Source organism: Polypterus senegalus, chromosome 7, assembly GCF_016835505.1.
Source record: "Polypterus senegalus isolate Bchr_013 chromosome 7, ASM1683550v1, whole genome shotgun sequence".
NCBI classification, from domain to species: Eukaryota; Metazoa; Chordata; class Cladistia; order Polypteriformes; family Polypteridae; genus Polypterus; species Polypterus senegalus.
In genome coordinates, this window is record NC_053160.1 from 123,984,430 (window position 1) to 124,010,842 (window position 26,413).

A 26,413-nucleotide genomic window follows, 5' to 3' on the forward strand; every position below is an offset into this window, starting at 1 on the left:
GTATACAGCATCAAGCACACGCTGCCCCAGCCATGCCCACTGTCTATTGAACTGCTCTCATATGGCAAACGCTTCAGAGCATTTCCTGTAGGGACATCATGGTTCAGAAACAGTTTCATCTCAAGAACTAAAAACGCACTCAATCAGCCCATCACGTGCTCCCGGTAGAACTATTTGTACATAAGTACAATTACCTCACTATAAACTTGCATTACAGTTGTAATATTGCACAACCTGAGCCACTTATGCTTTCATATTGTACATTTTTCAATTTTTTAGAGTATTATTATTGTTGTGGTGTTATTTTACCTCTTTATAGGAAAACAAGTTTATGGAGTATCTGCATATTGAATTGCATTGTACCATACCATAACAATAAAGGAACACATTTCAGGAGAAGAGAGTGCGTATTTGCAGATGATGACGACTAGCTAATAAGTCAATTTAGATTTCCAGGTGCTAGCTTCTTGGAGCTCTTGATATTTTTAAAGATGAAATGATCGATCGATCGATCGATCGATAGATAGATAGATAGATTTTTACCTTAATTTAAAATGTATACTGTTAATAATTAAATGTGTAGACACTTTGGACAGCGGTAGTGATGAACTGGCACCACCCCGTTCAGGGATTGTTCCTGCCTCGCACTGTATGCTTGCTGGGACTGGCACGACCCTGGACAGACAAATGGATGGAATAATTAAACATGTACAATGACGATATTTTAATGTTCCTTAAAAGTTCTGAAGAATTGGTGTTCTAAGCTTACAGATGGTTTGACATTTATTAAAGTGCTGATTGTGTGGCAATTGGTTACTTATAGAAAGAAAAGGAAAGACAGGAATTGGGGATTAGTACGTTTGAAAGAAACAATACTGCTTCAATAAATTTTATTGAGGGTCGTGAACAGCAAGCATCTTGCGGGAAGCAGGAACAATCTTTGGACGAGGCCAGTTTGTTGTTACCTCTGTGCCCACATGTTTAATACATGCTTTAATTCCTATCATCATGAATATGAGATCAAGTATGCATCTTATTATTTAAATTGTTCAGAGAGCTGTAATATCATAAATGTAACTGATTACGCATACTGTCGGAATAAGAGAAAGCCTGTTTAAGAAGAACATAGTAATTCACACACAGAGACATAGAAGAACACAAATAAAATGAAGCATTAAACATGCAACTTTAGTTAAGATGAGGTTTCAGAAACTAGTAAATTAAACAATTTTAAGATGAATTTTATGATGTTCTACTTTAATGACAAAATAAACTACGTGATTAAAGTGGAAATTTTGACCTTTCCCACCCCCCCACGGTGTCCCTGTTTATTTTCTTTTTTCTGTATCCTAATACGCTTCCATATGACACTCAGACGGTGGGCTATGACTCACCTGTTCACGGCAACTTTGATATCTGACCACTTTTTTTTTTTTTTTGTATTTTGGGCACCGTGCAACTTTCTGAACTTGAACTTTCGATTTTCTCTGTACTGTGTCACTCAATCAGCTTCCTGTTTTCGTTTAAACCAACAAGAACGTGGAAGTTTTATGCATCTGCATTTTTTTGTCCGTATGCCATGTTTTACGGCGAATTTTGTGCATGGAGTTATACATGAGGCCCCTGGTCTTTTTTACCTTATCTTAATCTATAGTCAGAAAAGCACACCAGGGACATTTTTGCATTTATAAGACATTTAGAATAACCTGGATGTTTGCTATAGCTCTAAAGGTGTCATTCTTTTGTTGTCTGCATAATAATTTGCCTTTTCTCTGTGTAGATTCCTCCCTCAATTGTATCCTAATAATGACAAATAACAAGCAGAGAGCCAGTCAAATGACAGTGAATACTGACAGGTAGCAACTACTCAAGTCTCGGGCACACTAAAGTGCTCATTAGTAAAAATAAAGAATTAAATAGCATAAGCAACTTAAATGTCTGAATGAAAATGGGATAAAATCTTAAAAAACAAGTTTTAACAAAAAACATTGAATTAACACTAAATTTTAATGAATAATAACTTGGTACATTCTAATAATTTATCAACTTAAATTTTGCAATTTCGACGACCCAAAAACACAGAAGCAGAGAAAATAACAACCTGCTTAATTAGGCTATGAGAAAACTTAACAAAAGACACTGGCTACAACAAAAAACATAAGCCACATTGGGGTGCCCAGGACGGAGTTTCAGAACCACTGGTACATGTCACTTTATACTTTGATAGTTACAGTATATTATGAGAAAATAACTTCTGAGTTTCTCTGCCTGAAATCCACATACATCATAAAACTGAGTTGTTTGCAAACACTAATTTAAATGGCTGAAGAAAAGAAAAAAAAAAAACACGAGCTGCTACCAGGTGTTTCCTGTCCAGTATCAAGTTATTAATGAGCCATTTCTTCATACATTGTGTTACAAGCAGCTGAAGTAATATGTTCTAGGATATAAAGAATTTATAAATTTGACTGATTGCAATTAACAGGTTTTGGGCATGTAAAGAAGTGCTTAGATATACTGCATTTGTTGAAATTTCATCGCTGCATCATCAGAGGAGTTCTTCTAGCCAATTTGTGTACTGTGTTATGAGAGAGAGAGAGACATTTGGTGAGCTACTTAAGAGCCTAGATGTGAATCCTGCAAACAGGCATGCTTTAAGATAGAAATGCTGCTGCTTGACTTTTTAAGATAGGAAAAATTAGCATAACATATCAGTGATCACATTTTTTAAAGTTTCAACAGGAGTGAATTTAATCCTGCACAAGAGGTTTCATCTCTCTTCTGTCACACTCCCCATATAAGTACTGTATTAAATGTCTACTATTTTTAAGACCAATATTTTTGAAGAAAATTCAACTGTAAAATTAACTTCACCTCTTTAAATAAAATGAATTTTAATATGATGTATCTTTTCAGGCATAGATATAATCCAGATTGCACACACCCCTAATGCAATGGATAGGTTCTTGTTCATAGGTTAGAATACTGTACCTTTGAAGAAGCTACCTTCCTGCTACGAGAAACTTTGGACATTATAAGCTTGGTTGATTTCCATTCGCATTACTCAGCTTTCATCAGTGTAAATTAAAGACAAAAATCTGAAGATAAAACAAAAGTTAAAAAAAAATATGTCACACACAACTGCCATTAAATTATGTATGTTACTTTTAATGCACAAGGACGAAGCTTGTTCAGCAGTTACATAATGTTTAAGCACATGTCAATTTTCTTCATTAAAAGATCTTTTCATCAGGTTTCAACAGCAACATACATGTATTCAAGACAGAACGTTATGCAGCAATGTAATATATACCAGGATTGTGAAGGAATAAATTCGACTTGAAAAATACCAATCTTATTCTTTAAAACTGGACACCTGCTTCTCTGCAGATTACGTTTATTACGGCATTATAGCAGGGTTTTGTAATGCTCTTATGCCTTAATCATCTTCACTTATTTATAAAGACAACTCTTATTATTAAAAGCATACTAAATCTATGTGACACTAGATTAAAGGAATTCACTGCAGATTTCACCGTTATAAATACACCATTTTATTATAAATATCAAGAAAAACACCATTTACTGGGCGGAAACCTTTATCCAATGCCACTTACAAAAAGCAGTATACATACTATACAGTTCACGGATATACTTAAGTGATTGACCCTACAAAGAAAACAAGTGACATTGAACTTTAAGTTTGTAAACAATAAGCTTCGTATCATTGGTCTAGTATCAGACAATACAAATTAGGAACATAATGAAAAAAGTCCAAGATTGTGCAGTTCAGAACAGCCTACTATAGACATCTAGGTTTTGGACATCTGTCATAGGTATAGCATTATAGTACCACTTAATTAAAACTTACTGCGCGTATTTCTTTACGCAAAAACAAATAAAAATCGTTCGTTACCCTACTGCTTTAATTCGGGATCACCACACACTATTATATTAAAACTTAATATCTAGTTACCCTGAATTGGAAAATAAATCCAGTGTTAAATTAAATACAATAGTTTACCGGTTGTTTTACCATTGTGATTTGACAATGTCCTGCTATAACGAATACTTTATATATGACAAAACTAAGAAAAAGGTCTAAAGATCTCAGAATAGTTGCAAAACAGTATAAACAAATACATTTTTCAACGTATTAAATTAAAAGACATTACCAACTAACACAACTTTACCTCAAATATTTTTTTAAAAATCCTCTCCACATTAGAAAACAGGCATAATAAAGTTAAAGTTAATGCGTAACTTTTACATAGTCTTCATATTGCAGCTATAAATGTTTTATTGGTTGTTTAGTTATTTGCGTAGAATAGTTACCAGAATTCTTACTTTTAAAAGTTAAGGACCCTACCCCGGCGTCTTGAAATGACGTAATGCACGTGTCCAATAAACTGCCTGTAAAAAGATTTTTTGTTTGTTTTTTTTTTTTAAGAAAATTATGCAAATATTGTAAACTATTAGCCCTAAATATTTAATCTTACATTTAAGGGATTTTCTTTACTAAAAAGACTTTTGGTCGACTGACTCCCATCGCAAAAGTTGGTGTGACAAAATAAAAAGGTCCATTTCAATGCGATGAGATGTTAAAGCACGTGTGGTAAACAGTTAAAAAGAGAACATGAAGAGACCAAATATTCTTTTAACAGGTTAGTAGATACTAAAAGATTATTAAATTGTTTTCTATTCGGTAATGTAGTAGAGTGTCGGTTATTTTTTATCACCCCGAGGAAGTTAATGCATTATAATTTATTAACCCAGACCTTTACTTACGTAGGCATGCTGTCGGATAACTCGCTTTGTTAAATTGCCTTTCATAGTTGTACTTTATGCTTACTTTATGTACTGTCAGTTTGTATCTTTGGAAAGACTTTATTAGCCACTTAACCCCACAGATCTGTTGTAACATGGAGATGAAACGTCTTAGAAAGAATGTGTTTCACTCTTGTGATCGGACCCCACCGATAATTCGAAAGAGAAACATTCAGTGTTTAACTGCAGGTGAAATCGCAAGGAATATGCGGGTACAATAAATTAACAAGCTTTCCACATCCCTAACATGCAGCATGGGATAGGTGCGATATTACATTTGCGATTAAATTGGCGTTGCGTTGGGCAACTTTTGTTTTCAACAACAACAACATTTATTTATATAGCATATTTCATACAAATAATGTAGCTCAACGTGCTTTACATGATGAAGAAAGAGAAAAAAAGATAAAATAAGACAAAACTAATTAACAGAATAATAGTAAGGTCCGATGGCCAGAAAAAAAAAAACTCCAGACGGCTGGAGAGAAAAAATAAAATCTGCAGGGGTTCCAGACCATAAGACCGCCCAGCCCCCTCTTGGCATTCTACCTAACAAATGATAAGTCTTCATTGTATTTAGGGTTCTCATGGAAGGACTTGATGATGATGGTGGTCATGTGGACTTCTGGCATTTAATCCATCAATGTAGGAACATCATGGTGCTTTGATTAGGTTGTGGTGGTGCAGGTCACCACCATAGAAAACTGGGAAAAGAACAGAAGAGAGAGTAGGGGTTGGTATGGATTTCGGAGCCACCATGAATAGTAATGATAATTAATTGAATATACAGAGCATCAGGATTAAACTTAAATGAAGTTATGAGAAAGCCATGTTAAAGTAATTAGCCTGGAGAATTCCTATTGGCAGGCTATTCCAGATTTTAGGTGTATAACAGCAGAAGGATGCCTCGCCACTTCTTTTAAGTTTAGCTCTTGGAATTCTAAGCAGACACTCATTTGAAGATCTAATTGAAGATCCAATGTTTGTAAGAACCTGCGGTTACTTGCATGTGCATTTTCAGCAGCTGACGTGGGTACCCAAGTCAAACTCATCGGCAGAATTGGCACAGTCCATGGAGACTTGACAATGCAAGTCATAATAACTTGCGTATAATACTTGCCTATGTTTTAATTCCTTCAAACAAACATGTTCCTCTCTTATTCTGTCTGCCTTTCTTAGTGTCGATCATGGTAGTAAACTGTATGATTGCTTAACTCCATTGCTGTACATTCTAAAGAAATTCCAGGTCAGCTCAAAATCTGTAGGTCCAGTTTTTTTTTAATGGAAGTGAAATGGTCTGACTTGTTACAGATCTGTCATTCTAGGGAATACACTGTATTTTGTTTTAATCTGTACAAGGTGATTAAAACTTGAAATCTGTATTCCTCATACGGTAAATTTCTAGATGAAGCAGGTATTATTAGCAAATCATTAAATACTGAAAATTAACTTACAATGACAACAGGTACAAACCAGATTTGTTGCAGTGCGATTGCTTAGTACTGCATCCGCCGCCACCAGAGTTGAAAATATCTGTGGATTCGTCCACTTGTAATGAGAAGTAGGTGCACTTAATATTTTCAAGCACTATGTTCAAATATCTTTTACCAAATCGCTTACTTTTCTTTGGATCGTATTACAGTATTGGAGAGAAAAGCCGAGCAAAATGACACCTTTTATTGGCTAACTAAAAAGATTACAATATGCAAGCTTTCGAGGCAACTCAGGCCCCTTCTTCAGGCAAGATGTAATACAGAAACTGAAGTTCCCTGTGTTTATATCCACACACTAGGACAAGAAACAACATTGGTAAATCTTTAAATGAAAGATCTTAAATGTAAAAAATTAATAGGTTCATTCAGGCTAAGATTCATTTAACAAGAGAGAGAAAAACAATGTATGGTCAAGATCTTTGGATAAGATAACTGTCCAACAAAGTCCTTTGAAGTTTGTGATGAGTTTTTCAAAACAATATGGGTCTGTAGACAGGTTATCTGTGTCAGTCTGAGAGATGCAAATAGTCCTCATACCTGGCTATAAAACTCATGTTAAAATTTAATGCATTACAACATGGCTTGAATAGAGACAAGAGTTTAACTTCCCATTCTTTTCTCTCTTGCTGTGTTTTAAAGTTGCCCATAAGCACTGTTACTTTAAAGTCCCTCTCACAGTGTCCATGGCTGTTGAAGTGGGCCGCTACAGGAACATTTGTGTTGCCACATTTAATGTGGAATCTGTGCAAATTCATTCTCTGGTGGAGTGTTTGTCCAGTTTCTCCCACATAGAGTGCACTGTCAGGACATTTCATGCAGAGAAGTAGGTAGACAACATTAGATGATCTGCAGGAAAATGATCCCTTTATGTGATGTTCAAGTCAGCAGTGTGGTAAAACTATACGGTCTGTATTGTAGATGTGGACACACGTTTTACATCTTTTCTGTAGGCAGGGAGATGTCCCATTTTCTGTCGGTTCATTTAGGGAGCTTCTGACAATTAGTTGCTGAAGGTTTCGTGGTTATCTGTGTGCCAGGAGGGGAGGTTCAGGAAATACATTTTTAAGTGTTTGGTCGTTGTTTAGCATTGGCTGAAGTTCTTTTATAATTTTTCGAAGTGTTTCAAGATGTGGCTTGTAGGCGACAACCAGGAAGATGCTGTTCTTGTTGTCTTTGTTTTTATATTCCAGAAGGTTGTCTCTGGGTATGGCAGTAGCTCTTCTTATTTGAGTGTCTGTTGTTTTGGGGGTATAACCTTGTCTGATGAAATCTTGTCTGAGCTCCTGCAGTTGTTGATCCCAGTCTGTTTGGTCTGAGCAAATACGACTGTACCGTATTGCTTGGCTAAAAATAATGGAGCGCCTTATATTCTTGGGGTGGAAGCTGTCACTTCTTAGGTAGGTCTGTCTGGTTTGTGAAAAACAGAAGTTACAAGGGTTTTGTTTTTCAGTTGGTGGTGTCAAGGAAGCTGACTTCTGTTTTTGAGTAATTCAGCTTCAGCTTTATGTTGGGGTGAAAAGAATTATATTCATTATGAAAATGGAGGAGGTCCTTCTCACTGGCAGTCCAGATTATGAAGATGTCATCTATGTAACGGAGATACAACATTGGTTTTAAGATGCACATTGACATGAAATCTTCCTCCAATTTTGCCATAAATAGGTTTGCATAGTGAGGTGCAAACCGACAGCCCATTGCAGTCCCCATTTGTTGCAAGTAGCAATCTTGTCCAACAGAGAATAGATTATGTGTCAGAGTGAATTTTATCATTTCTATTACTGACTTTGTGGGTGAATCATGTTGTCTAAGGTACGTTTCACATGCCACTATGCCATCATCATGGGGGATGTTTGTGTACAGAGCCTCAACATCCATTGTGGCCAGTAAGGGGCCTAAAGCAGACAGTTTTTTTTAAGAAGTCAGTGGTGTCCTGGATGTAGCTGGTTGTGTTGCGGGTGAGGGTTTAAGAATGTGTTCCACCCAACCTGAAACCTTTTCTGTAAGGGAGCCAATTCCTGAAATTATAGGCCTCCCTGGGTTCCCTTCTTTGTGGATTTTAGGAAGCATGTAGAAGTAACCCATTTTGGGGTTCTCAGGAATTAAATTGTTTACATGAACCCTGATGTCAAGAGGAAAGCTACTTACTATCTTTTTTAGATAAATAGATAGATACATAGATAGTTCCTTTTTGTAGAGATCTGTTGGGTCTTCTTGCAGTTTGTAATAATGCATAGTATTGGACAATTGTCTTTGTGCCTCCTGTATATAATCTGATGTGTTCATGATGACTAAAGCACCCACTTTGTCTGCTGGTGCGATAATGATTTCTGTATTTTCCCATAGTGAATGTATTGCTTTCCGCTCATCCCCAGTAATGTTTTCTATCCAATTTTGCTGCCTGTATAAGATCCCTGTTTTCACTCTCTGTCAGAAGCAGTCTATATAATTATCCAGGGTGGAGTTTCTGCCAGCTTCTGGTGTCCATGTGGATTTACTGGTGGGGTTGTTGTAACTGCTTGTTGTTGGTTCCTGTGTGTTACCGTTTTCTTTCTTGTGGAAAAATTCTTTTAGTCTGAGTTTTCTGAAGAATTCTTCCATATCGCTGCAGAGTCTGATGTTGTCAGTGGGCTTTGCAGGACAATATGAGAGTCCCTTTGCGAGTACTGAAATCTCTTCTTCATTTGGTGTGTATGAGGAGAGATTAACAATGCAGGACTGTTGCTCTTTGTTTTTGCTATTAAGTGTCCAGCTTTCTCTCGTAATTTATGCAGCTTTTTCTTTTTGTTGACAATAATGAGTTTCTGGAGTCTTTTTTTGTAATAGCGATGGAGCTCCTTTACCATCTCCTGCCTGTCATTTTCAAGGAGCAGGAAGAGGTCTTGGATCTCTCTTTGTGTGTTCTTCTTGGTGTTGTAGAAAATTTGTATTAAGTGGTTTCTTATTCTTGCAGATGTCCTAAAACAAAGTTGCTCTGCAAACCGAGTATTATAAGTGTGTATGGTTGGATTCCTTATCATGATGCCTTTCGGAATAAGATTTTCCTTTTTGCATTTCGTTATTGGAGTATTGGAGAGAGATATTGCTTTGAGCTTGTCATTCTTTTCCACCAGCCATTATTTTTACTATATCGACAACTGTCGGTAAAATCAGATTTTCGCCAATTGAAAGTAGCTTACTGGCTTTTGGATAAATAACTTTCTAGTAATGTTTTTTTAATTGGTGGTGGTTGCCTAAGTAAAAATGGCTTGCTCCTAGTGGTGGTAGTTTAGCTTTCGTTCAAAGAATTCAGCAGGCTTGTCTTTTTTGTATGAATGTTTGGTATTTAAATGTCGAAGTGGCCTTGACGGCTTCATACTTTCTTTTAACAACACATCTCGACAAACTACACACTAGGGATTATTGTAAATAACAGTTAAACCATATTTGAGATGTTCATCATTGTAAAATCTGTTTTTTTATTCTTATTACTGACAGACGTAGAAGGTTCCTTTTAAAAAATGTATCCATCTTTAACAAAATGGGTGTAGCTCGTACTTATCGTTTATTATTCTATATTGTATTTGTCACTCACCAACATAGCACATTGCCTGGAAATGTTTCTTCGCACTTAGGTGCTTTTATAAATAAAGACGCATTGAAATTTCCAGAAGACACCAGTGCCATCTTGCAACGATTTAAAAATAATTAGCTCATGTTTTCTCGAGGTGAAAAGTCCAACAAACTCGAAGAAAGGCAAATTGCGCTAATGGGTAACAGATGGCGCCAGTATTTCTATTATCTGATAACTATTTTACTACCAGCTGTTGTTTTTTATGAATGGGGTTGAATACGGTAATAATTTAGAGGGTCGCAAACCAAAACTGGGTCATACCTTTAAAATGTTTTGGAACCACTGTTATATAGTATCATTCACTGTAAACAACATTTTTATACAAATTTACAAATGTGATACAGAAATAAAATTACACATGACCATACAGTGCTTAACATTTGTATACACACAAATTTTTTAAGAGATTTTCACAAAATATAATTAAAGCTACCTGGACTGAAAATTGAGCTAATCAGAGACCAGGCTAGTTGACTGATGAGGAGTGGAATTCCCAAAAGCTCCCTGTAACTATAATCCTGGATAAGTAGATTTGCACCGGGGTCCACAGTCCTAGGGATCAAGAAAAGTCAGAGTTTGGCAGACTTTAACCAATCGGCCACCCTCTCTTCATCAGACATCTCACAGTATCATAAGGCCCACAAGTACGTGAATACTTCACTAGTATAATAACAACGCAATATACTAATTTGTTGTTAGAACTTGTTGATGTGATGGTCATCACCATAATGTTTAAGGCTTTTCGATACTCTTGAGCGCTGCCACAAGGCCAATAATGGCAGTAGTTGTCCAAGAACCTTGCATCATGATTATAAGAATTTAAACAACATAAAACTGTTTATTAGATGGCCATGAGTACCAAACATTCACTTAGTAAATGTACTCAGTATTGTAATACTATCTACGTTACCTGGCAAAGACAAGTAATAATATACATTTTTAAATATTTGGCATCTTACCCTACATGTACCTTTAGCATTCCTCATATGTCTTTTATCAGTATCCACGTGTGCCTCAACCTCTCTTACTTGGTGCTTCTTATCGTGTTCTTGTAAACCCTGCTAGTCAGACTGTCATTTAGAGGAGCCTTCTTTGGCTATTGTCCACTTTTTGACCACTGCCATTGGAAGAGAGCCTCCCATTACTTCCCATGTTTGAAGGCCATTTGGGTGGCTCCACTTTAGTATTTAGCAACCTATTGTCACTCAGTATGTCATTTGCTGTTATTGCTGTTGAAATGCTCCATTTTAAAATCTTTTTTGTAGAATTAAAAATTGTCAAAATCAGAAATTGAACTTTGCACCTCTTAATGTATTGTGGCATCATTTCTATTACTAAGCCAGCAAAGCCAAACTGATCAGTCTGATTGCTCAGAGGGACTAGACACATACATATGCACCACATAAACACATACAGTACCGTTTATAGTAGATGAACAACCTAATTAACATTAATTATTGTTTATTCAAGTTGTGTCATATATATAACATTTATTTATACTTTCCATTAATATGAAAAAGTCTTTAAAACATCACTTTGTTTTTCTCATATATTGCTTTTGTATTTTTTTCATATTTTAGTTTATAATCAGTTTCTTTTGCACACAGTCTTGGATAGAAACTTGACAGAAAAGGGAAAAAGGTTGGTGAAGTAAGCATACAGATTGACCTATAACTTTTGTCTACCTTATAGATGATATTTAAGCTGCCTTTTAACTTTTTTGTGTCCTTCATTTATAAGTGGATGTGAATACATGTTCAATTTGTGACAATTGATAAACAAATGTATAGATCCATCAGAGTTATCATTTTCTGTGCATCTTAGATATAAGTATGACAAACATGACATTGCAAACAATTTTTTTGTACAATGTATTTTGAACTTTGAAAAGCTTTTATGATACTGTATTTTTGATACGTTTATGAGTAAATAATTCAATTTGGGATTTGTTAGGTTACCCTAATTGTAGCCACAATGGTAAGGCAAACTTTGCACAGTATTTGCTTTTAACTAATTATTTTTATCTAGAACAGATGTAAACCCATGACAAATCTTACAAACTCATTAGTATCATACTGATTGTTAATTTTCTGTACAGCCAGTTTCTTTAATAAAAAGCCAAATCTTGCAGTTTGTTTAGTTATTTATTTACGTTTTCATGGTTCTGCATTAGGAATATTGTCAATGTACTGTATATGTAATGTTTTTCTGTTACTTTACCAAAGTTTTCAATGAACAGATAATGTTAGATACCCTTGAGTCACCAGGTTGTTGTTTTTTTTCCTTTAACTGTAGTAAAATATTGGAATTAAATATCTATATTATTATGAACACACATAGGCATTGAATTGCATCAAACTAGCTACTCCACTTTTGTCTTTTTTACCACATTGATAAATTACTGCTGGTTAAAAACAAAGCGATTTAAAGATTCGGTCACAGCAAATGAGTTACCTTGTATACAGTGCATACAGAAAAATGGAAGAGGATCATTTTTCAGTCATTTCCTGACCCACTTATCCGGCTCACATCTTTAGAGATTGATTTCTAATACAGATATTAATAGGATCTAAAACCTGGTCAATAGCTACCCACCCTATTATAAGTGCTGTGAGAAAGCAAATACAACAACAATAATTTATTTTTTGTATAGACCAAAACAAGGAGTGCTGCAATGGGCTTTAACAGGCCCTATTTTTTCACAGCCCCCCCAACCTTGACCCCTTAAAAAGAGAAGAAAAATCTCCATAAAAACCCTTATAGGCAAAAAATGGAAGAAATTCTGGAAAAGGCCATTCAGGTTGGGCATTCAATGGGTGTCAAAAAGTGGGGTGAATACAATGCACAAAACAGAACACAAGTAATCATCTTCACAGATTTAGATGGCCAATCTATCATTGCCACTTCAGGAGTACAGTAAAATGCAATAGTATAATAGTAATAGTACAAGCTACAAAGCAAAATGCATGAATAGATTATATCATATTCAAGGATTACGATTTATTCAGTCCTGGAGACCTCGACCAACAAGCTGCCTCCCCCTACTGGCCATTCAACAGCTGAATCAGTATTGGGGCAGTCAATCAGATGAAAGAACCATTCTAACCAATGATTCTAGTGCTCCTTTATCAGAAATGACTTTTCCATAGGCAGGCAAACAACTTGGCAGTAGAGCAGTGGCACCAAGTGCCATATGTGAGTACTGAGAAGAGAAACAGAGTAGGTAAGTGTTAGTAGCAAATTATAAATAACATTTATGTATTGGTACTAATGACTCAGAATAGAGATGCAGTATACACAGTTAATCAGCACTCTGCCCCATTCTGGGTGTGCTAAACTGAAGTAGTGAGTCTTCAGCCGGGATTTAAAAGATGAGATTAAAGGGGAACCTTTTATAATAGCAGACAGACCACTCTATAGCTTTGGGATCCTGTAACCAAAGGCTTGACTTCCCACTGTTATTAACGGCATTTTGATCTTAACATGCACTTTCATTTGTCAGTCATAATCAGTTCAGATAAGTAAACTGGAAGTTGGCTATGGCTTTATTTGCTAAAAGGGGGATTTTGAAATCTGACCTAATCTTAACTGGGAGCTCTATAAATAACAATTTGAACATCTTGTGAATAGTGCCTTGCAGTAGTAAATCCTACTAGAATAATTATATGAATTAATATCTCAGTACCCCACATATTTAGAAAAAGCCTTAATTTCCCAACATTTTTAAGATGGAAGAAACATGTTTTGGACAATTTTGTAATGTAAGCTTTAAATGACATGCTAGCGTCAAAGATAATGCCTAGATTGTGGGCTGGTTCAGTAAAACTAATGGTTATTCCAACATAGTTAAATAATGACAAAATATTGTTGCAGTCAGTGTCTTTCCCTTTAATAATTAACATCTCTGTTTCATCCGTATTTAAAGACAAGTATTTCTCATCCTTCTACTCCTTTAATTCACAAACACATCTGTCCAAGGACGACTTTGGAGAAACATTAAGTTTTTAAAGATAGATCCCAGTGGAAGCATGTAAAGTAAAAACAGTAAAGGTTCCAGTACTGAACCTTGCTGGACACCATATCTCACTTCTTTGTCTAATGATGGAGTACTGACAGCACATTTCTGTACGTAATGGAATTGAGTTAATAAATAAAACCAGGCAGCAATGTTGCCTGTTAGCCTACTGTCGTTTTCCAGCCTGTGCAGTAAAATAGAATGGTCAGTGGTGTCAAATGCCGCTCTTAAGTCTAACCACATAATTATAGTGGAATTTCCTTCATATATATATATATATATATATATATAATTCCTTCACAATATCAAAATGTAATTTACAACACACGTTAGTGCCGTTTTTGTGTTATGACTGGTGCAGAAGCCAGACTGGAGTTTCTCAAGTAAAGTGTGAGGTGTGACTGAAGCCAATTAGCGTATACTTTTTCAAGTATTTTAGATATGGGTCTTGGTATGACTTTTTAAGTAATGGTTAGGATGATTGACACTTTTAGTACATTAGGTACTGTGCCATTCAATAATGGGCTATTGAGAATGCTAAGAATAAGTGCTGCAAGAACATCAATTGCGCGGTTTACTAGTTTTGTAGTCACTGGATCTAGGGAACAAGTGGTAAGTTTCATTTTAGAAGTTAAAGTTAAGACTTCCATTTCTATTAGAATTAAAATTTCTGAAGTGCTGAATGCAAGGAAAGACGGGGTTTGCCAGGCTGGTATGCACTGTGATGCCGAAATCTGGGATCTTATATTTTTAATCATCTCATTAAAGATGTTCATAAAGTCTGTACTGCTAATGTTTGTTGGTCTTTTCCACTGTAGTTCTGAATTCCCATTTGTTAAATTAGCCACTGTTCTAAACATTCCAAAAGCATTATCATTGTCATTATCTATTATTTTTGAATAGTGGTCTATGCAGGCTTTAAAGAGAGCTGTTTCATATTTTTAAGGCTCTCTGTCCATCCAGTTTGAAAGACTTGCAGCTTTGTTGTTTTCCATCTATGCTCCAGTTTTCAACATTCTAATTTTAGAGCTCAAGTACACTCATTAAACCAGGTTGCGTTTCAATGTGCTTTGGTCAATTTTGTTTGAAGGGGAGCCACTGTGTTTAGAGCATCTCTTGGGGTCCTATTATAATTTAATGTTAGTTGATCTAAACTGTTTTCCTCATTTATATTTGATGTTAACTGACCTAAATTGTTTCCACGATTACACTTGACTTACTGAAAGTATCTGTGCACTGCCTTTGTTCTAATCTTTGAATGTATTGGTGAGGGCAGAACCAAATCAAACATAATTAAGTAATGATCAGAAAAAAACTTGATTTAATGGAGTAATATTTAAATTTTGAATTTCAGCTCTGTGAGTTATAATTAAGGCTAACCCATGGTTATGATTATGAGTTGGGCCTCTGACAATCTGAAAAAATCCTGCTGAATTTAACAAATAAGTAAAACATTTGATAACAGAGAAAACAGATGCAGCTTACATTTAGTGCTGAGTCTGTCTTCCTCCCTTAAAGAAGTTGCTTTAGTGCTCTCTGTGTTCAGCTGAATCACTAGGAGACCGTAAGCTTAAAGCTTTCACCACCCACTGGACTAACTGGAACTAACCACCCATTGGACTATACAGTTGAACTTACCTGAGGATCTGATTAGTTTTCGGCTATTCTTTTCTGGTGCTTATAAAACGCTTTGTGTGTATGCGAGATGCTGCTCTTGTGTTTCCACTTACTGCTGGTCTGTAATCAAATGGAAGAAATCAACCAATCTACAGGGCTTAAAGTTATTTCAGTTATAAAAATATGCAATGCCTGATACGCCATTTTATTAAAGCAGCAGCAACACCAAAAAAAATCATACATTTTAATCAACCATATAATAGTATTCACATGATTACCAGTCGAGCAGGGTAATCTGTTAACCCGTCATCAACAAGTTGTTGTGAGCATAGTTGTTTGCACTCAAGATGGAATTCAAGTTTGGTTAGAGGCAAGGAAAACATGAGTGCAGTAGAATGGGTTGTGAAAATAAATAGCGTTTGACTTGATGGAAGGATAAATGTAAAGGACAACACCCTAGCATTTGTGCCACAACTTAAACATAAATTGGGGCTTATTTTGCATTATGTGTTCTAAGAAGATACAGTGTGGCACACATGGAGTAAAATGTACTGTTACACCACAATGCATAGGGCAGCTCTACATGTTCTCAAATGTACATCTGCATTGATAAGAACAGCAGCTGCTGCCTCACTACAAGACCATATACACATTCAAAACATATGTATTTCCATGATTATTAATGTGATCTGTTAAGTTATAATTAATAACTTTTTGACATGGGTAAAGAGATGTCAGAGGACTGAAATGCTATTTTCCTGAGCTAGTAACAGCATTCTTTTCTTTATCTAAAAGAAATAATAACTTGAAAATGAGTTGCTTAGATCAGATGAAACTTTTTATTTATAATTCAAAAAGAATGATAAACAGTGAAACATAAGACGGTCGATAGAATGTTGATATAGCTCATTCCATCCATGTTTTGAATGACAACATGAAAAACCAATGATAATGTGAATAGTACTGCACCCAACCAATTATGTGGCTGAAATAGATTTATAGCCACATTATCTAAGGTTGATGCACACATTATGGAGCTGGCAGCAGCACACATGCTACTGTTTGGGTTGCAGCAGCCATGCATGCAAGTACGTCAGGAGTGGGAGTGAGATTAAAGAGAAAATGAAGACAAAAAATTATGTGAAAACTCAGGGGAGGTTTGGGCAATTAGCGTTACCAAAGAAGACACCCCAATCGATGTAGGCCAAGGCTCATATTATTTTGCTCTAATAAAAACAGCACAATGTTTAGTTTGCATGCAACAACCCTTTACTTCCGTGGTCCTTTTTTTTGTCTTTATGTGCGCATTTTCAAGTATGCAAAGACGGCACGAAACACAGTATTGTCGCAAAGATGTACAGATATAATAATCACCCCCTCCCCAAATAGAAATTTCCTTCTCCCCCAAGTAACAATCAGAAATTACAGGTACAGAAAAGGAGAGCTACAACAGCTCACTAACTCCCAACCCCCTTTTTTTTTTTATTTATTTTTTTTTTTTAATTACTAGAAGGGATTATTTATATTAGCAAAAATTAAAAGTCAGTGACACAGTCTTTGAGATAGTATGGACGGGACCAGGTTGAGGAGAGGGTATAAGTGGTTGCTCAGGCTGGGGATCCAGTGGAGCTAAAGAAGGCGAACATACAGTACATCCTCTAGGCAGTCCAGGTCTAAATTGATGTCTGTATCAGCACTGACCGTAATAGGTACCTTGCGGAGTCGACTTGCATGCCACCGTGATCCATCAGAGAGTGTAGACGTGAAGACCAGAAGGATTGTAGCTTGTGGTCACGATGGAGACAGTGAACTCTTACCCAGTCAAGAGCCCAGAATTTTAGGACCCTCACCCTATGCTTCTAATCAGAGTGTGCCTTTATTGTTAGCTGGCATTCAGAAACTTTATTTTGCTGCAGCCTGGGGCCACAAACAATCTAGAAGAAACTGCAGCTTTTGCTCTAACATAAGACATGCAGGAGAGGTTCCTGTAGTGGAGTATTTTTGCTCTGTAATGTAGTATGGAGAAGAGTACTTGAAAATGTGCAACCCACTGCATTTGTGGGCTCGGGGATATGCTGGATTGCTTCCACATGAGATTGGAGTGGAGAGATGCCATCGGCAGTTAGATTAAATTCCACAAACTCTATGTGAGGCACTAAAAAAACACATTTATCGCCATTCAGTGTGAAGTGATGAGTGGCTGATACTTTGAACATTCACTGCAGGTATTCATCATGGGGTGCTGGGATTCGGTCATGCAAAACATTGTCATCCAAATAGATGACCATCCCAGGGATCCTGGCACAGATAGTAAACATCACCTACTGAAAACCGCTTGGGGCAGTGCAGAGGTCATATGGAACCCTAGTGTAACAAAACACCCCATTTTGGGTGACAAAGGCAGTCAAATCTCTGCTTTCAGGGCGGAGAGGAATTTGCAGGTGCCCCTAAAAAAGTTCTAATTTGGAAAATACATTTAAGCCATGGAACTGAGTGGTGAGCTCCTCAGCAGTGCTTATTTACCTGGTACAGGGTAAGGCATAAAGATCTCCCACATTTTGAGGGAGAACTGTGCGGGCTGTAGTTGGGGTAGAGAGGTGGGGTATGACTCATTCGGTAGGTTAGGCTCTACCATTTTTGTTACCCATCATGAGTTGGACCAGTGAACATTGGGGCTTTGTTGTTTAAGCATATTATGAGAACAACCATTCTATAACCGCAACACAGAGATCGTACCGTACATGCTTCACGCTCAGTCGAAATGCATGTGTACCAGATCAGAAAACGATTTTGCTATGGATTTCTAATCTTCTGGCAACTGGGTCCACACTGAAAAGAAAATCACTTGGCAGGCCTAAGACAGAACATGTATGGGTTCAACAGGATGGGGCCACAGCTCACACAGTACAACATTTGCTCGGAGTGTTGAGGGAAATGCTCCCTGGGCATTTGATCTCTTTAAGTGGAGAAGTGAGGTGGCCGGCACGGTCACCAGATTTAAGCCCAGGTGACTTTTTCCTTTCCTCGATCTCTTGAGCATTTGAAGGAAAGGCTCAGACAGGAAATCAGTGCCATTCCACCTGAGATGACCTGGAGAGTGATGAAGAACTTCCGGAAACATCTTCAGCAATGTATTGCCAATGACGGCTGCCATTTGCCTGATATTATTTTTAAAACCCATTAAAACAAAAGTGTTTTTTGTGTACTTTTCAGAAATATATACTTTTTTTTTTTTTTGATGGCTTCGTTCATTTTTTATACCCCTTCAAAATGTGGGAGATCTTTATTCCCCACCCTGTGTTACTGTTTTGTTCCTAGTCCTGAGGTCAATGCATAGCTGTAACCCACCTGTTTTTTTTTTTTTTGCTATCAAAAGCATTAACTAGTTCAGTGATGCCTGCCTACAACAGGCTGCACATTTCTGCAGTTACACCCTTTTGGAGGTCAAGTGGAACACTGAAGAGGGTTTGGATGACTGAGCATTTGGAAGGATCAAGCAGTGGTTGGTAGTTAAAAGCTGAGATACAACCCAACCCTTTGAAAAGAGCTGGCTGTTGCTAAAGCCATGGTAAGCTGACAGTGAGGACAGCAGGCCCCTCAGTGTCCAGGAGTGTAAATCCCAGAGCTGTAAATAAGTCCAGGCCTAACAAGATGGGACCATGCGTGCAACATGAAATGTGAAGTCGAGCAAGTACTTTTGGCCATAGCATACAGGTAGGGAGAGTTTGCTGACTACTTCAGTTTTAGTGCTGCCAGAACCACATAGAACAGCAGAAGGAGCAGTGAAAGTTGGGTGAGAGAAAAAGTGTTTTACAGTGGACCACTTGAGCTGAGACACCGCCACCTCCGCGTCCAACAATAGAGGAAGATGCACATTGTTAAACTGCATAGTGCAAGTTTTAATGGCGGGAGCTGTGGAGCTCTTTGAGTGAATGGTTGTTGATGCACTCTGAATAGAAGGTGACTGTTCCTTTTGTACAGAGGAAGCGGGAGCAGAGCGACAGACCTTAGCAAAATGGTTAGGCACCTGTGTCCCTCTGCAGGGCAGCTCAGAGTACTAGGCTTATTACCGGCAGAGCCACAGTTCCTGAATATCTTGAAGCGGACTGTAACTGCCCCATATAGTGAACATTGAAGCTGCCCCGAAAAAAAAGCGCCTCCTTGCTGATAGGGCAGGAAGCTTCAGTCACTTCTTGTGCGACAGGCTGTCACCGAGCCAAGAAACTGCCAGTTTGGCTGTGAGTTTGGCAGCTGATTCAATTTGAAATGCCATGTCGATTTGCTTTCACAGGAGTCCCATCATCTGATGCCATCAGTAATCTTTCACGAACTTTAGGGTTACTGGCATGTTCCGCAAGATGGTCCTTGATCAATCCGTCCTGTAACTCACCGAACTTGTAAAAGCTGGCTAAATCCCGCAATACAGCCACGAAAATGATAAACTGACTCCCGCCGGCTACTCATGGCGCTGGTGGAATAGAATTCGTCAGACGGTGACACTTTGAGCCACAGAAAAATGAGATGCCAGGAGACTCGCCGATACGAAATATTCAGCCGCAGTTCTGAGGTTTTTAAAAATACGTTGGCCCTCTGTGCTTAGGGAGTGTATAAATATGGGTGTTTTACGAGCATCGCTGATCTCGTCCAAAGCAACAGCTGTTAAATAAGTCTCAAAAGATTCAATCCAGTGAGTCCACAGCACTGGAGGATCACCTGGCAGTGCAAGGAATGCAAGAGGTGGTGGGAACGAAAGCTCCATCATTGTTGCCAATGTTATATTGCGCTAATGAAGACTGCACAATGCTTAGTTTGCATGCAACAGCCCTTTACCACCATAGTTCCTTTATATTTTTACATGCGTTTTTTCAAGTATGCAAAGACCGCAAGAAACACAGCACTGTTGCAAAGCTGTGCAGATACAACGGCTCAAAAGATGAGGATGTTTTTGAAAAGAAAGGTCTGAGGAATTCAGTAGTGTGGAGATATTTTGGTTGTTTAAAGTCTGACAAGAAGTAGAGTAGTATGCACTGCAAATTTTGTTGAAAGCATGTTCCCACAATAACCAGTAATACCACTAATCTTTTGTATCATCCGAAGCAGTGCCATACTTTAGAGCACACACAATGCAAGACTTCACAGTCCCATCAAATCAATTGCTGCACTGAAGGGGATTTCCTGTGCCTTGTTTGCCTTGGAGCACAATTGAGTGAATATGTCAGTTTTGTTTATGTTCTCCTTTGTTTACATTTGAAAGCTGCTTGAATTTTTACTCAAAGTCAAAGTGAACTTTATTTTCATCGCAACCATATACAAGTACAGATAGACGAAATTGCGAAGCTCAGGGTCCACAGTGTAACAACATGACGTGCAAATAATAAATTAAAAATAGAATTAAAATTTTAATTTAAAATTAAAACACAAACAAGACAAGACATTGTGCAAAGACCAGACAAAGAAGTAGCAGCAATATTGACGTGTAGTTAGCAATATGAACATTGATGCAATGTATGGTATTTGCATCTAGATACATAAATATAGTCAATAGATATGTAATATAATAAATAATAGATATAGATAATACAGAAATTATCAGTGTATGATTATAGTTGTTTAAGACATGTGTAAACAATGACAGGTCATAATGTTTCACAACAGAAGGATATCAAGAGTGTCAGAATACTTAAAGGTCAGTATGAGATTTTCAGTTCTTTTTCTACATGCACACTCGTCTTTGCAGGAAAGTGGCTCGCATGTATAAAAGTTCCTTTTTTTAGAGGTGGTTGAAGCAGTGTGGAAGATCCCAGGGGGCAGCATGGTGTTAAGGAGTCTGACAGCTTGGGGGTAAAAACTCTCATGAGGCCTGGCAGATCTGGTTTTGATGCTGCAGTGTCTTCTCTTGGATGGCAGAAGTGAGGATATACAGTGGACCGTTGACTTACGAACTCAATTCGTTCGCGAGGGCTGGTTGTAACTCAAGTTGGTTGTAAGTCAAGACTATTTTTCCCATAAAAATAATGGAAATACCCATAATGCGCTCCGAACCTCCCACAGCAACACTTACTTAACCTTTTCATAATAAAAAAGGGTTGTATAATGTGCATAGTTTACTAAAACACCAATAATTTTTCTAATGTACTAACCAAAAAGTTATAAAAAATACATAGCCTGCCAGAAACAACAATTTCACACTGTACTCGCCATTTAATTTAACATCTTTGGGCTGCAGGAAGGGAGGAGGAGGAGAATGAAACAGAAGGTGGTTATTGTTTAGAAGGAGCCTCCTTATGCAAATCTTTTCTTTATAAAATTGTCGAGATTGTGGATTTCGACATGCTGTACATATTAGCGAGATCGGTCACACGAACACCACTCTCATATTTCCGCACAATTTCCTTCTTCGTTTCGATTGTGATCGCTGTTTCTCAAGTTAATAATGACAGTAGTCGAGCACTCAGTTCAAAGCTGGTCGTGTTGTGAACTGCTGTAATAATACACTCCAAAGCAAGCCGGTGCTGACTCAGCCTGATTACATCATTATGTGTCGCGCCAGCCCGCTAGCTAACATCCCTTAACAATCGCTTTCTTTACCTTTGTAACCTTCTCTTCCTTCCTTAGCAATTATGTGTCTTGCTTGCCATGGTCTTAGTGAATTATATATATATATATATATAGATAAATCAGTGCACTGACCGAAATTACGTCCACAAACACATGTATCTGGGCTCCTACTGACGCTTGTGAATGCTCTCGGCTGTATGTTTACAATCGCACAAGCGGATACACGTGACTGCATTCGGGTCGTAACGCAAGATGTTGGTCGTAAGTCTAAACAAAAATTTTGGTCGTAAATCAAGTTGTTCGCATGTCAGGCCGGTCGTATATCAAGGGTCGACTGTATACAGAATGTTTTTTGTCTGTTATCTGTCTTTCGGTTTGTTTCCCAAACATTTAAAAAGTTTGAATCTATATAATGGAAAGAATACATTATAGACGTAGTTTTTCTGAGAATTTATTTTATATTTATTTATTTATTTGGAACTGACTAAAGAATTTATGGTGTGTTCTCCTGTAAAACTTGAAAGCTTTAAAATTTTAATTTTAGACTTAAGATTTTAAAATTAATATGTTATTTATTTGGAGTTGATCAATACATTTTTTGTGTTCTCCTGTAAAACCTGAAAGCTTTTGACTGGTCAGAATTGAGACTTTTTATTTTGTATTACCTATTTTATTTATTTGCAATTGACCAAAGAATTGAGTTGTGCATTTTGTTAGTGTTTTCCTGTAACACTTGAAGCTTTTTAATGGTCAAAATTACGATTTTCGTTTATTATATTATACCTATTTTATTTATTTGAAATACGGTTGTATGATGTTCTGCAGTACATTTGTCATGATCAACATCTGACAAAAAATAAAATGTCAGTCAGTCATTTTCCAACCCGCTATATCCTAACACATGGTTAAACCAAAATTAACCTTATGATAGCTTCACATCTCACTTAGGAGTAAAAAGGAACTCTTAAGCTTGACAGAAATAGTGATTTGATTTATATCGTGATATCATAGTGATACATATTTTTCCATATTGCCAAGCCCTAGCCTCAGGACTTTTTCTTCCTTCAACCTGTTAATCCATTTTCTGATTTATTGGATATACTGATTCTTCAAAGTTTTGTTGTACTGCTCCTGAGTTGTTTTTGTTTTGTTTCTCATTCATTCATCATTCTATTCTGTTGTGTATTGTGAAATAAAATATTTTACATTTTAGTAACCGTTTTCTTTTTTAGAAAGGAACTGTATTTAAACTAAAAATTACATATTTAATTGTCAAAATGTTTTTGTCTTTTAAAGGAACACCTGGAGTTGGAAAAACCACTTTGGGCAAGGAGTTGGCTGACCGAACGGGACTAACCTTTGTCAATATTGGGGATTTGGCAAAGGAAGGTATGGACGCTTTCCTTTCTCAAGGAATCTGCAATCAAGCACAATGATTTACACTTAGTAACGCATCCTGTTATTATTCAGCATATTAGTGAGTGAAGTTTAAGTTAAGTGCACAGTTTCAACATACAATATGGCAAGGTAAAATCCTTTGATGGCTTGTCAGTTTGTATATTATGATTTTAATCAAGGCAAATCTCTATTGCATCTCATATAATGTTTATTTTCTTAGGTCATTAAAAGTGCCTGATAAAAATCAATATTTTCAAGTTTTGTCAGTTAAAATGTGTAAGAGTAACTGCATAGTTTGTAAGCATTTCAGTTGATAAAAGCAGTCAGTTGACTTAATATTAAAATTAAAAGAAACATAGCTTAAGCTCTTTTCCCTGGCAGTCTTTCCAATAAAATGTTTGTATTCACTCAATAGCCAGATTCAGATAAAATCTGACAAGTTCCCCTTTTTTTTCTAACATTGTACAATATATTATATTTTTGTGTATTAAAGTAACTCACTTTAATACATAAACTGACACAATTTGAACCAATATGCTGTATACTGAGATATTGGGGAACATGTTTACCATAACCAATGCATTCTGTTTGTAAGACTATTGCCAAAGCTGCAGGTTTTCATTCCCACTATCTATCAATCCATTTTGTCTACCTGCTTGCCCATTTCAAGGTCATAGCACCAGACATGACTCTCCCTTTTTTTTTTTTTTTATTATTAATTTTATTGGAATCCATACAAAGCAATCAAGTTTTTACAAAAAGAAAAATTAAGTTAAGAACAGATCGATTCCCACCTCTGAGAGAGCAAGCTAAACGGCGTAAAATTTAAGGCTTGTAAACATACCTAAATTAATAAATTCTCTGTGCTTCATGAACTTATTTTAAAATATTACTGATTAGATCCTGCCATGTTTTGAAAAAAGTCAGTATGGATCCTCTAACTGAGTATTTGATTTTTTTCAATTTCAAATAGTATAACACATCAGTTTCCCACTGACTTAAAAGAGGAGAGTTTGGGTTCTTCCAGTTTATCAGAATAAGTCTGCGTGCCAAAAGTGTAGTGAATGCATTTAAAATTTGTTTGTCTTTCTCCACTTTAAACCCATCTGGAAGAACCCCAAACACAGCTGTTAATGGGTTAGGAGGGATTGTAAGTCCAAGGCTGTCTGAGGGGTAATTAAAAAATTTTTGTCCAGAATAATGTTAATTTGGTGCAGGCCCAGAACATGTGACCCAGTGAGGCTGGAACTTGGTTGCAAAGTTCGCAGGTTGGAGCATGCCCTGGAAACATTTTAGTCGAGACAGATGTGCTTGATATATAATTTTGAGTTGAGTTTTGACATGATTCTTATATGTAGTGCAAGGCAGACGTAAACTCTGAACAGGGTTATGGCACATTCGCTACACATACTGATAGGTTGCTAGTTTAAATTCAGCAGTCAACCTAACACATATCTTTGGGCATGTAGAGGGAAAAACAGAGAACCTGAAGGAAAAGCCCAAGCGGACATTGGTAGAACATAGACTGCACAGATAGTGATATGCCCTGGGGTTCAAATCTAGTCTCCTACACCTTTGAAGTAAAGCTTTTGTACCTACAATTTTAACTTGAATCAGAAAGGAATGGTTGTTATTATTATTGTGTCATTCCATTTCAGAAAAGTCATGTGAGTATGCAAAATGGAAAATATAATTTTAAGCTAGATCAATGAAACAGAGACGACAAAATAAAACAGTCTTCCTTATATTCAATGTCATATCTAATCGGAGCAGAAAAATACAGAGGAGATTAGGGTCATTAATTTGTAGTCTACACCTTGGTAATTTGGTGTATAATTATGTTTAATGGCTGTGTGCGTGTAAGCTATATTTCTGTTTTTCCCTATGAGATATTTAACTTAAGTCCTTCTTAATTTACATAGGTGAATTTTATGAAGGATTTGATGAAGAGTATCAGTGTGCCATTCTTGATGAAGATAGGGTGAGTAGCACAATGAAAATATTTACCACTATTAACTTTACATGAACTTCAGAATCAAATGAATTGATAGTTTTTGCCACTTACATTAACCACAAAGCAAAGATGTTTATGATGATGTACCTAATAAGGATGCGTAATGGTCACTTCTTTCAAAAACACAAATATTCATCCTGGAATTGTACATGTTGTACATGGTATAGTAGTAATTATTTAGCATCAAAGTTGTTGTACAATGGTTCATGTATGTATATAAACCTGTACTACAATCCTTAGGTAAACATATCAAGTTTCACTGAGGCGGTTGGTGCAGTGCTTGGACAGATGGGGCAAAGTAAATCTGAGTGTGCGAGAGGTGCTTAACTATGCCAGCCAGCCCTCTTAACGCTTATTTAATGTTTTTATCTGCGTGTTTAAAAAAAAAAATATATATATATATTTATTACTAGGGGGCTTTGCCCCCTGCTCGCTTCGCTCGCCAACCCCCGTTTTTGTTTTTCCGGATACACACTTTTAACATTTTTTTTTTCTTTGAATTGCTGCTGTTTCATTAGTTTTACTTTTATTTCAGAACTTCTGTAAAAACAATATTTGGAATCTTTTGAATCCCAACGTGCTGAATCTTTTTGATGAGGTCTGTGAGACATGTGTTTAATGAAATTGTACCATAATTCAGGATAGCTGTCTGTTTTGAATTTCAGCACCGACAAAACGATCTACATCATCAGCAGTTAATAATTTTTTTTTGCAATGTAACCAATAAATGCATGTGAGGTAAGCACCGTTTTTGAAATTCTCTTGACTTAAACTTCAATGCCTTACAATATTTACATACTTCTGACATGTCACCTATGTCCATATATTCGATCTCTATTTGTCTTTTCGATAATTCTCCGAGTAATAATTTCTCTTTCTTT

General features: G+C 36.7%; 1 protein-coding gene and 1 long non-coding RNA gene across 3 annotated transcripts in view; one reads left to right on the forward strand and one right to left on the reverse strand.

The window, feature by feature from the left end:
- rad17 (RAD17 checkpoint clamp loader component) overlaps positions 1-4,366 on the reverse strand; it is a 120,189-nt gene extending 115,823 nt beyond the window's left edge. The window contains exons 1-2 of one of the 2 annotated variants that reach the window (XM_039759243.1): positions 4,348-4,366; positions 2,992-3,098 (exon numbers count right to left, since the gene is read on the reverse strand). In XM_039759243.1, coding sequence (XP_039615177.1) covers positions 2,992-3,033 — 42 coding nt within the window. In that variant the 5' untranslated portion in view covers positions 3,034-3,098; positions 4,348-4,366. The other variant, XM_039759242.1, reaches the window with a different exon arrangement.
- A 116-nt stretch (positions 4,367-4,482) lies between these two features.
- LOC120532833 lies at positions 4,483-25,503 on the forward strand. Its single transcript, XR_005634375.1, has 3 exons — positions 4,483-4,664; positions 23,417-23,509; positions 25,441-25,503. It is a non-coding gene; the product is annotated as an uncharacterized LOC120532833 (long non-coding RNA).
- The last annotated feature ends 910 nt before the right edge of the window (positions 25,504-26,413 follow it).